The sequence below is a fragment of the Cucurbita moschata genome, unplaced genomic scaffold (genome assembly GCF_002738365.1).
Source record: "Cucurbita moschata cultivar Rifu unplaced genomic scaffold, Cmos_1.0 Cmo_Scf00003, whole genome shotgun sequence".
Taxonomy (NCBI): Eukaryota; Viridiplantae; Streptophyta; class Magnoliopsida; order Cucurbitales; family Cucurbitaceae; genus Cucurbita; species Cucurbita moschata.
In genome coordinates this window covers 4,800,675-4,813,127 of record NW_019268519.1, presented here as the reverse complement: position 1 = coordinate 4,813,127, position 12,453 = coordinate 4,800,675, and the positions used below count along the sequence as shown (strand labels likewise).

Below are 12,453 nucleotides of genomic sequence, written 5' to 3'. Positions count from 1 at the left end.
ACTTTTTTTTTTTTTTTTTTTTTTTTTTTTGCTTTTTTTGTAGTTTCCAGTGGGCTGCTTTTCAGATTGAGTTTGTTTGCCCAGTTCTCTCTTTCCAAATTCTTTCTTTGTTCAGCTAGTGAGCTGGCTTTTAGTTTCTCTTTGGCATTCTCTTTGTGGGTTTGCTTTTTTGTTCTACTCGTTCCACTTTGTTACTTTTTCACTCTGTTATGAAGTTTGTATCCCTTGAGCGTTGGTCTTTTTTTCATTTATTTAATGTAACGTTTCTGATTAAAAAAAAATTATTCTGCCAAATATCCCCACGATTAACAAAAAAGGGGAAGGAGAACTAGCAATAACCTTAAAATAAACATCATTGAAAAATGGTTTTAGGAGTTCAACGGATTCCAAATCATTCTACCAAACATCCTAAGCATTTATTAAAAACGAAGACTATAAAACCCCAAGCCCACTACTTTTGAACCAAGATTTGGGATTTGAATAAAACACTTAACAGCCCTCACATTTCCTAAGTTTTTTGTGACTTCTTCTTTTATCAGTGAATGTCTAGGTAAGCTTGAGCACATGACTAATCTTTACAGGATAACTGCTGGACTCCACTACAATTGGTTGCTAACAAAACACCTAGAATATTAAATCCTATGTAGGTGGCCACTATAGAGCGAATGTATTCACTCTAAGCCCTTTGAATTTAAGCCTGCAGCTAAAATGGAACATTTTGTTCCACCAACCTCTCCAATAAAACCAATAACTACCCAAAAATCAAATTCAGAATGCCCATTACTTATCTCTGCCTCTTTCTATGAAATTCCCTTCCTAAGCACCATCATTGCTATGCATGCATTTTATGAATGCATAATATGAGCATTCACGTGGGAAGAAGTGGAAATGGTGAATGGAAACCTTCATAAAGAACTTTTTTTTATATAACCATGGATGTTTTCAAGCCTTTTTATGAACTTCAACATATTCCTCAAGACATTGATCTGACTTCACAATAATTGGTGGCATTCAGCCAAAACTTTGAAAGATATGTATTATTAAGATAAGGTTTTTTTGAACAAGAAACGGAACTTTTCATTAAGAAAATGAAAAGATTTAACATTAGATAAGTGGTTTCATGTTCGAATACCTGACCTCAAAGACATTTAAACACATATCTTGTCCCTTTAACCACTAGCCCACCCAGGATAGTTTGACTCAAAAGAACTTAAGTAACTTGAATATCCAATACAACATAGCAGCATAAGTGGGGAAGTTAGCACTAAATCACTGAAATCAAGAACCTGCAACACTTGACGAATCTTCCACCATGCGCCCCCCACCAAGTGCCCCTCCAGACACATGGAGTCGTGCATTTACGAAGACCTGAAAGAAGTACAAGCACATGTCCAGACTTCCCGTAGTGTACAAAGTTACAGAGGGACCAAAAGAAAGAAAGAAATCTTACAGCAGCATGTTGATATCTTGCAGATGGTGAGACACCAGGAGCAATTGCCCACTCCCAACGGCCATCTCTGTGCTTAGCTAGCCCATAGGCACTTGCCAATGGCTAAAAAAAATTAGAAAATGGATTAAGAAAAAAGTAAAGTACAGAACTTATATATATTGAAGAAACAAGAGTATCGTACTCCAAAATCATAACATATGGAACATTCAGAAAACATAAAACCGAAAAAAAAATAGTAAACAATTGAATTATTACTTCAATTGTCTCCCTTGCGTTTTTTCCTTCTGTGTTCATTCTTTGAGTTGGTATACCATATCTTTAAATAGAATTTATATAGAGTTTATCTCGTTAATCACTCTTGTAGCACGTTGATTTCTTCTCAGCATGTATATACCAAAGATGCTCAAACAAACCAAAGATGTGCAACCAAACCAAAGATGTGCCTTGTTTAAGAAGGCTTTCGAGAACTCTTTAAGATTTCGGGAGAGGAGATATAAATTGCATTGTCACAAAATTTGCTGATTTATCCATACCAAAAATAATGACGTTCTGATGAAAAATAAGGAAATATAAATTCAACTAAAAAATACTATAAGATTCTTTGGCTTCCTTCTGGAAATCTGTAAATGTCCTTCAAGGAGATTCTCCCGATATAAGAAATTAGTGATGCCTTCCACTATTTCCATTACTCAAAGTGCTTTTATAGAGGTTAGGAATAAAAACATCCTCGATACTGTTCTAATTGCAAACAAAATTTTGGAAGATTATAAAACCAAGAAGAAAAGGGGTTGGGCTTTTGAAGCTTGATATAAAGAAAGAAGTTGATCAAGCTGACTTGGACTTTATTGAATAAGTTTTTAAGATAAAAAAGGTTTCGGCCGAAGGTGAATTAAGTGGATGATGGAGTGTGTTTGTGGTTCAAAAAAGACAAAAACATGAAAATTACGATACCATTTCAGCTCCTTTTATATTTCTTCTTCTTTCCTCAAATAACGACTACTCCTTCCTATAATATTCTCCTTTCAAATATATGTGTACACATGAACAATGATTGTTGGCTCTCTGAAGTCCTAGATCATAATTATAAAAATGAAAAAAATAAAAAATAAATCATAATGCTTGACATGAATTTGCACAAAACAATATGAAAGCAACCATCCACAAATAATAAATACTATGGAAGGATTGACGATTTTTAAAACTTACCACACTGTTTGCATCCCTTCCTCCACATAGCAGAAGAAGACCATCAGACCGGGCACTTGCAGTTGCATACCTAATTAATATATGGCTAGATTAGGGATAACGATGATAACATTGAACAGAAATTCGTTCTGGGCCAAAGGATAGATAGTAAAAGGAAGTTCACAATTTCCAACAATTAAATTATCAAAATTAAACCCAAAGTTCAACATCTTCAAAATGAAAATAAAAGAAAAACAAAATTTGCACAAGCCAGCCTGAGGTATAAGAAAATTGCACCCTCCAACTAAAGATGATATTTGCTTTGCACCGTCACATTTTTCAATTGGATCCATTAACAACTCAAAACTTGGTAAAGTGTTAAAATTAGACCAACCATTAATGACATTAAACTCTGTCTCATTTACCCCACACATACCTTATCCATTTCCCAATCTCAACCCCAACTTCACTGTTTCCAATTTCCACCTTTTTTTCAGGGTCCTTTATGAATGGTTTGAAATCTTTACAGAACTTTGTCTTTTCCTTTTCTTTATTTTTCCCCCGGTACACTTTGTGTCACAATCACAAACAATTGAAGGAAAAAATGCATTTATGCATAAGTGAGAAATCAAGAGAAGTTTATAATAACTCCAATTGCATACATGTATAAACGAGAAACAAAGAAAAGTTTATTATGACTCCTTTGGATTCTGCATCCTTTCCCCTCTTTGTAAATTTCACACATCAATGAAATTGTTTTTTTTTTTTCCTTAGAGAGTGAGGGAGAGAAACAAAGATAAGGGGAAAGCTTACATGCAAGGAGGTGGACCCTCGCCTTCAGGTTCTAACTTGCGCCATTCATAAGGCTTGGCTGCTGTGTCCAGCGCCCATACATCAGTCAGTGGCCGTTTTCCTGAGTAGTGCAATGAAATAATTATACATAATCCATCTAAAATAAAATAATAACGGTTGAAGGAGATTTGTGTAATTCCATACTAAACAAGGGAAGTAGTATTGTAGTTGACGTCCTATTTAGTTACCTACTAAGGATAATTATTTAGATTTATTGTTACCTACTAAGGATAATTATTTAGATTTATTGTTACCTACTAACTAAAGACTTATTTAGATTTATCTTATCTTATTACCTATTATATAGGGATTTGTTTAGATTACCTAATATCTAGATAAATAATTTAGATTATCTATCGCCTTAGATTCAGTCAGCCTTTCTCTCAAAGAAAGGGACATGTAATTCTTTGAAAATATTTTTTAAAAAAGAGCAAGTTAATTTAGACTTGCAACAATAACTAATGGTTATAGAGGTTCCTACATGAACCAAATGAATTATGGCATTAATGGTGGCTATGACATATATGAGAAGAAGAACTTTGGACGGTTTACAAAGTGAAAGAAAGCAGATCGTTGAAGAAACCTTTAATGGACCATTAGAAAGCTTAAAGGTTCCTTCAACAGATTCTCTTCGTTTAGAACAGGCAATGGCAAGAATACATCCTTTTGGAGTGATAGATTTATGGGTGGAAAATTGACCTTGAGACCTTTACAAATATTTTTTAAGTTCTCGGAAGAAAGATTTGTTGATTTTGTGAGCTTAGAGAAAGATTCCAAATCATGGAAAATCTTCATAATTCATAAGAAGAAATCTCAAACATGGGGAAATAAGTGAACTTTCTAAGCTTTTACAATAGATTTGAGGAAATTCCTATTACTAGAAAGGAAGATAAAAAGGTGCTGGTCACAAAAGATGCTGCTGGAATAGTTTCCATAAAAATCCCTTCTTGAAGAATTTGTTGATTCTCCACCCATACCTTAGTAAATATGTATTTGCAATGTGGAAGACATCCGATAAAAGTGAATATTTTGAATGACTAGTTCTTATGAAAGGTCTAAAACTAAAAGAATTCAAAGAAGATGACGATACTTGGTAATCACACCGAGTTATTGTATTTTGTATACCGAAGCAGGGGGGTCTTCCTTATTTGCTCAGAAAGGAGTCAACACATTTTTTAGGGAAAACAGATAAATTGAGAGTAAAGATCACAACAAATCAAACATTATGCAGCTTGTTGGTATGTTTTCTTTTTAAGAGTTTAGTAGTTACTACCCCACAACACTGAAAAAAATGCCAAAGGTTATTCAATTCTTGTTGACTCATTGAGGTGCTTTCTTAAACTATTCCTAAAGAAATCCTTGTTAGGATGCTTTCTTGCAACATTCCTAAAGGAAGTCTCTTTACATTTATTCAGTAGCTTTTCGAATGCCCATGATAGGGTTTCTGTTGCTTGTATTCCATCCGAAACGATGCAGCCCATTTGAACAGTTTCAAATCGTAGATCATTGGATATATTTTCAAAATATTAAAAATAAATTATGAAATATTGGGCACTGTGATAAAATGTGTTAAGACTTTATGGTAGCAACAAGAATGAACGAATGAACTGAGAAACTTGTGATAATTTTCTTGTTTGTTAAAAAGAAAAAGAGAAAGAAACCTTCTAAACATTTTATCTTGGCATCCTATACAAGGGTCGAACATTATTGCACTTGGTATCCCTTCTAAATTGAAGCTCCTTGATACTTAAACCCAAAAATCCTTCTAAATTGAAGCACATTGATACTTAAACAATACGGAAATATCACACTCCACAACTCTTGTTGGCACACGATCTCAACAGCCTACTCACAAGGTTCTCATAACCCCATTGCCCAAGCAAAGCATGTCAAATATGCGCCTCCACAAACTAAAAGCATTAAGCAACCAAGCAAAAATATGGAAACTCTCTGTCCCAGCCTTCACAATTCACATCGTGAAGAAGTCAGATTATAACCTAGTAACACATGCCCCCTTGCTGACACTGCTGGGAAAGATTATTGAATCTTTTTGAGGTGCAAATCTGTCTCCCAAATCAGGTGGATGGGTGGTTGTTTGAATCTCTGGGAAGTTCTCCTCAAGAGCGCCTTTTCAAGCTTGTGGTTGGAACAGAATAGAAGGTTTTTGAAGATAAGTCTACTCCGGAGTTTAGTAGGGATGATGTACAGCTAAATGTTCCATGGGGGTGTCATAGCTTTAGCAAATTCTTTTGTAAGTACCTTTCTCTCACTTTTATTGAGCGGAAAGCTCTTTGTACTCTTCTGTTGGGGGTTCTCTCTTTCCCAGCCCATAGATTGTCTTTCCTTTCTTCCTTTCTGAATACATATCCTGTTGGTTTCTTTTAAAAATAAAATAAAAAAATAAACCTAGTAACACATGCAATATGCCGTATGGCATCTTGACTCAAACGCTTACATGGCTTCTCAAAAAAAGCAATACGCTTCTCAAGAAACTATAAATGCAATAGCCACAAAGCTATTAATACTCACGATAAACTACAAAGGAGAATGCCATATATGTCTATCTCTATCCAATTTTGCTCTCTTCGCAGGCATAGCTTGGATCCGCGAGGCCATATGCTTCTGCTATGTGATATTGTGGTACTTCTTAGGATATTATTCTCAAAACTTTTGGATAGTCCATTGCTCTACATAATGACCCAACCTTCCTCCTAACTCTCTCTTGGAGGTTCCCCCTTCAAAAGGGAGAAAAGCTTCTTTGGATGAACTTCATAAGAGCCTTTTGTTGGAGTGTTTGGCAAGAAAGGAATCGACGAATCTTTCAAGATAAGGAGCTTTCATTTCACAGTTTTTTTTCCATGCTATCGTTATCTTGGTTGTTTCATGGTGTAAATGATCTCCACTCTTTCATCACTATAGCTATAACTCTCTCTTTTCCAATTGGAGAGGTTTTATGTAACTCCTTTGGATGGGGGCTTTGCCCCCGTTTTGTAATTTCATACCATCAATTAAGAACTTCTTATCCAAGAAACAAAAAAGAAACTATAAATGTACTACTATACTCATTTAAAATAAGACAAAGTAACTTGCCATCATTGCCGCCAACTACCATGAGGTATCTTTGTCCCACCAAAGCCATTACATGTCCATAACGTGCCCCTGGGCCATGACCATGCACAACAACCCTACAGGATTCGGAACCCATATATTATTGAGACAAAACGTAAAATTCAAACAAGCAAGAACATCTTCAAAATTCTAACCTATGCCATCTTGGACGTTGCTGTGTGAGATCAAGAACATGAAGATCCTCAGAAGATAAACCAGCGGGACCAATTCCACCCTATATTGAAATAAAGGGGCCTAAATAAATTATAACATTGATCATAGAAACTAAAACATGATTCTGTATATATGAGAACTTAAATAGGATTATTAACATCAAGATACCTGAATAACTACCATTGTTCCCACAGCAGTTGCCACATGTGCGGCCCTTGGGGTGGGTGGTTCTCCAAGTGGAGTAACCCTAAAAAAATAATCCATGGACTGTAGTAATTCAATGAGAAGTAAAGGAAAACGAGCTGATTAGAAAAAAATCATTCCCCGAGGCTTACCTGGTCCATTTATTTGTTAAAACATCATAACAATGCACATCAGCAGTTGCACCAGCTAATCCTGCTCAATTAGTGAGACAAAATTGTCAAGCATTAAAGTAAATAAAATAAAAGAGAAAAACATTGAAATTTATCACTAATACTATAGAACTGCTTAAAGAAATACTGAGTAAATTCACAGATAAGATTAAGGTATCAATTATTGATGATCCCTATGTTCAGAAAAATCAAAATCAAATCAAATAACTCTTTCTACAAGTCGAATTTCATGTTGTCAGCACTCAACATAAGCACAATTATCTGCAGACTAGAACAAAAGTACAAGAGTAGGCAACTTAAAACATTTATATTTCAGAGAGGTTAGTCCAGCTTGTGGATTGACACGTAGGGTAAAAACCTCAATATTATACTCAATAGACAGAGGGTAGATACCTGAATATCATAATCAATTATTTAAGATAAGCTGCAAAATTTGTGATGATTTTTATCAATGCCAAAAGGGATTCATAACCCAAACTGATTAAGAGCAATTCCAAGAACATACATCTTTTTTAAATCTTTTTTTTCTTTTCTTTTTGTGTGTGTGAGAGAGAGGGAGAGCGTGTGGGGGTTTGTGGAGATGGGATCTTCACATTGAAGACATCATCTGCTACATAGCCCAACCTCGGTTGATAACACTGAATAATCAGCACGTTCTATAGAACTGGAAAATTGATTAACCTTCAGTTCAATATTGGAATATGCAAAGAGCAGAGAAGTAATTCGATCAAATAGCACGCACAAGAACGTTATATAAAATGCAAATTGAATAGAAACCCAAAAGGCTGCGTGCAAACAGTTTTCAGATGATATTACCACCAAGAAGCAATCAAAAAGCAACAAACTTCAGTTTGCAACCGAGAAAGGGAAAGGAGCAACCAGAAAGTAAAAAAGAAAAGAGAAACATACGGATGCCAGCATTTCCCGCCGACGTAGGTGTCCCTGTAGCTGCAGAATTGCCCTCGAGAGCAGTGGCACCGCCAAACAAGATAAGCCTCGGCCCTAAGTATCCCGGAGTCCCCTCCTCACCAACAGACGATACCGCAGTCAACGTGTGGCCGCAGCGCGGCCCCGGACCATCTTCCTTCTTGTCCATTAACGCATTCACCACCGAGTATGTTGGCGCATGTCTCGGCCCCACAACTGGGATTTGCTGAACCTGCGGCGTAGACGACGCCTGCTGTTGGGATGTCGCCGTCGACTGAGTTGAAGATCCATTTCCCCCAGGAGGCTGCTCCCCATCCTGGTCCCCATCCATTTCCGCAGGCAGCGACGCCGTGCCCTGTTCCTGCGCCAGATCGTGATCAACCTCGGACAACATAGACGAATCAACTTCCATTCCCATCAACCCTCTGATTCAACCCCTACCAAAGAGATCCGAACGAGGATTCACAACAAACACGAATCTCCATCAACATTCAAATTTCCAACCAAATCCCATCGCCGGAACCCTAGAGCTCGAAAATCCTCTGTTTCAATCAATCTCCCAATAAAGCGCTGCAATGAAAACACAATCTCCACAACCTCCTTACCTCTTAACTCGTAATTCACCTCACGCGATAAAGCTCAGAAGCAAAAAAGAAGAATCAAAACTCCGATGACAATCTCCAAGACCCCCTCAAACACATACGTACAATACAAAAGCAAAAGAGAGAAAGAGAAACGAATACAAAGTTTTCTCTCTCCCAATAAAGCCCAAATTCAGTCAAAAAAAAATTACCGGTATTGCAACAATGAACGTAACAACAACACGTCTTCCATGGACGAATAGCTTTTGATTTCAGGACAGAATGAAAATCGTAACAATGTTAGGAAACACCGTGGGGAGGAGGAACGGCGGCGGCGGAAGGAAGAAGGAAGGGTGGAAATGGAGGACTTTGGTCACCGGAATTACCGAAGACGGATTGGAGCTTCTTTGTTTTCTTAAACCGAAAATTTCACCTCCTTCTTCCAAGGTGTTTTTTTTTTTGCTTCAAAATCCGATGGGGTCGGGACAACTATGCTTTCATCTTTCCCCCACGCGCTTTTTTATAGCGCGTGTCACGTCCACGACACTCGTCTTCTCTCTTTCTTCAGGTCACAAATGGACGACAAAAATAGTTTTTTAAGATTTTGTTTTCAATTTCCCAAAATTAATAATTTGTTTCCTAAAAAAAATTAGAATGTTAATGATAAATTTTTGTGGTCGTGTTGATAGTTCGATCCATTTTTTTTATTTCTCGAGCTTTGACATTAACTTAAGAAAGAAATCGTCATGTATTCCTGAATTCAACATCGACATAAGAATGAAATGAAACGAAATAGTTTTGAATCATATTTTAATTTGAAGGTATGTTAAGCCTTCATTTGTATTTATGTGTGTATGTTTATGTGTGGCCCAATAGGTCATCATAGTTCATTTCTGCTGTACCCGGAGGAATATGATAAAGCTACGTGGATGGGATGTAGGCCTCAAATGAGAAGGGCAAACACGTGCTCCCGTTTCAATTAAGTAGCAATACGAGACATTTTCTTCGAAGCTAAACTATGAACTTGAAGAAGATATATTTTTGTGCATGACTTAGTTGGGGCACACTCCACACACAAGCACCACCCAGCTTAGGGGACTAGAAAACGCCTTTCAATTTCTCCCCGACCTTGCCGCCTTCCTTAACAAACTCTTGAGCCTCCTTTGTGTCGCCTTCCTCATAAAAGTCATTTGTAATAAGAAATTGGCCATGAATCTCCTTTGATAGATCTCGGTCTAACTAATCAAACTTACTATCATTTTGTTGGCTCCACTACACCCCTACAACTTTTACTATGTATATTTCTAGGACGCTCAAATGTGATTTTACGATTTTAATTTTGAACTCTCTTTAAAAATTAAACTCGTTTTCATTTACTTTCAAGTAGCCATCATTCGACTATTCAACGGAACTGTAATTAAAACAATCCTTTTAATTTTAGTGATAAGATTTTACAGCTTTGATGTTTATATAGATAAGATTTGCATTCTAACTATGTAGCTTACAGGCGAGTAATAATAAGATTTGATACTGCCAGCCTACATCCACAATCTCCCCTACTACTCGCCGGAGTACTCGCCGGAGCTCCGTTGCAGTTCATTCGTTTAACCTCGCTTTACTGGCCGCTGGACATATGATTTGTTGGGGTCCTCAGTCTTCAGCTTTGGCGGTCGAGTTTCCCCTTTCTTAGCCTGTAACACAAACAAAAATTTCAAATTTGGGCCATTTCAGTCGCATGCATTCATCACTTCAACGCAACCTGAGTATTCCATATCTCACCTTTTTTCCACCCTTCATAAAATCTCTCCAGCTTGAAACCTGATGAAGAAGGGAAAGGCAAAAGTGCAAATTAAACCATTTGTTCCGTACAGAATTTGGTAAAGAATCAGAGGTTCAGAACTCCATGTTCTAGCTCCAAGTTGAACATCAAGTATTCATGTTATGACGTTATGTTAAGCACTAGTAAGTAAACCAGAAAACTTGAAGGTGTTAAACCAGATAATAGAACCAGAAAACTGGAAGAACAAAGCATAAACTTTTTCCTGTAAAAGAGAATAGAGTCGCGAGGCAGACGTCGGCACGTGCAGGGAGGCTAGCACATGTAAAAGGGTCTGAGCTTTATACGTCGTACTCTATCATTGGCATGAATCTCCCTCCCTATATCTGAGAATTCTGAATGGTCGTCTTCTCTTGCCTCCAATGGCATACCAACAGGCAAAATTACTCATTCTACAGTCTTACAGAACCAAAACAATAGCAAAACTAGATCTATTGTGTTTATGAATATAGAAAAGTTAAATACTAACCCTCTGTTCTCTTGTTCCTTCCCACTGCTCCTCATGCTCACGTTTTTTCTTCCACATTTCTTTTGTTTCTTCTTCATCTTTTTTCAATCTGCCTTCTTCCTCAGAAATCTAAATGCAATAATAGCAATATAGACAATGAATAATCCTTCCCAAATATATGAAATTAAAAGAAATCCAGAGGCATATCAAATTATCTGAGCGTCCTGCATACCCTCATCTGCATCTTTCTCCTCCTCCATTCTTGTTCTGTTAAAATTTCTCGAACCTTCAATTTTAGCTCTTGCTTGAATTCTTCTGTACTCTCATACTGTTGGTCGTATTTTCCCTGTGCCAAATCAACAGGCATAAGAGGTCACAGGCATCAAATTACAAAACTATGACAAATACTATACATAAATCATGTGAATACGTCAACTCATAGTATCATAATTTCAACGGTCCAATCAATTTGCAGTGTCACAATCAAGTTACCTTTATATTGATTCAATTTCAGTATTTCGTCAGGCAAGCTAAATGCATTGAAAATAAAGAATAAAGAGCAATTGGAAGATTTCTCACAAAGCCATTACATAGAGGATGATTAGGTTACTGTTGTAACAAATTAGGCCAGTTTGAGGATGAATTTTACATGTTAGATGTAATATTATTGTAAGTAAACGTAAAATCTTAGTTATAGACGCCTATTAATTACTTGACCTTTATCGTAACTTAGCTCAACTTTTTCACAAAACTTTTCATTCACAACATGATAAGGGAGTGAGCTCTGTTAATTCACACAAATTAAATGGTAGCAGTCTCACAAACCAACTATAGATTTGAGCCATAAATGGATTCCATTGATATTGCAAGTAGAACATAAAGTAACAATGAAATGTGAAAAGAAAAGGGAATTCAGCTCACCTCTTCGACCAATGACTTTATTTTAGAAGCTGTATCTTTCTTTAACTGCTTCTTCCTCTTTGCTAGGAGTTCTTCTGAAGTTCAAAATAAGTACAAGTGAAAAATTTTCCCAACTCCATAGAGCTCCAGAAAATAAAAGGGGAAAAACAAGTAACATAACTGAAGAAAAAACATCCACAGGCAATGAAACTCAGCCTATCCAGAAATTTGAGGACCGAGGCCACGTAAATGAACCTTGTAATTAGGAGAACCTAGACTCTACGTGCATTTCAGGCCAACTTCTTATCTCACATTTAACCAAGTTTTAATATGTAAGCACAAATGGACGCGGATCTTACTGCACCAAATATGGACAAGGTTGCTAAGCCAGACACTAGGCAGGAGGACACTGAGGTAAGACCAAAACCAAGGTCTTTTAAATTAGTGAACTTACACTAAGACATAAACTAAGTTCACTGTTTCAGAAAAATATTACTGTAGAACCAAATTAAACTCTTCAGCCGTAGATTTGTTAGTCACTAAAATTGTAGATATAAATTATTAGTTTCCACGACGTACGGGATAAAAAAAAAAAAAAAAAAAAAAAAAAAAAAAAA

The 12,453-nt window shown here is 36.6% G+C and overlaps 2 protein-coding genes across 2 annotated transcripts in view; both read right to left on the bottom strand.

The window, feature by feature from the left end:
- Window positions 1–9,107, bottom strand: part of LOC111437259 (serine/threonine-protein phosphatase BSL3-like) — a 19,669-nt gene extending 10,562 nt beyond the window's left edge. The window contains exons 1-9 of the mRNA XM_023075149.1: window positions 8,053–9,107; window positions 7,105–7,165; window positions 6,938–7,016; window positions 6,751–6,830; window positions 6,578–6,672; window positions 3,449–3,548; window positions 2,657–2,726; window positions 1,451–1,552; window positions 1,287–1,368 (exon numbers count right to left, since the gene is read on the bottom strand). Coding sequence (XP_022930917.1) covers window positions 1,287–1,368; window positions 1,451–1,552; window positions 2,657–2,726; window positions 3,449–3,548; window positions 6,578–6,672; window positions 6,751–6,830; window positions 6,938–7,016; window positions 7,105–7,165; window positions 8,053–8,488 — 1,105 coding nt within the window. The 5' untranslated portion in view covers window positions 8,489–9,107. The remainder of the gene's footprint in view (window positions 1–1,286; window positions 1,369–1,450; window positions 1,553–2,656; window positions 2,727–3,448; window positions 3,549–6,577; window positions 6,673–6,750; window positions 6,831–6,937; window positions 7,017–7,104; window positions 7,166–8,052) is intronic.
- A 952-nt stretch (window positions 9,108–10,059) lies between these two features.
- The window catches only part of LOC111441036 (dnaJ homolog subfamily C member 8-like), a 10,267-nt gene continuing 7,873 nt past the window's right edge, over window positions 10,060–12,453 (bottom strand). Inside the window, exons 5-9 of the mRNA XM_023077932.1 lie at window positions 11,858–11,931; window positions 11,169–11,282; window positions 10,958–11,065; window positions 10,431–10,469; window positions 10,060–10,342 (exon numbers count right to left, since the gene is read on the bottom strand). Coding sequence (XP_022933700.1) covers window positions 10,256–10,342; window positions 10,431–10,469; window positions 10,958–11,065; window positions 11,169–11,282; window positions 11,858–11,931 — 422 coding nt within the window. The 3' untranslated portion in view covers window positions 10,060–10,255. The remainder of the gene's footprint in view (window positions 10,343–10,430; window positions 10,470–10,957; window positions 11,066–11,168; window positions 11,283–11,857; window positions 11,932–12,453) is intronic.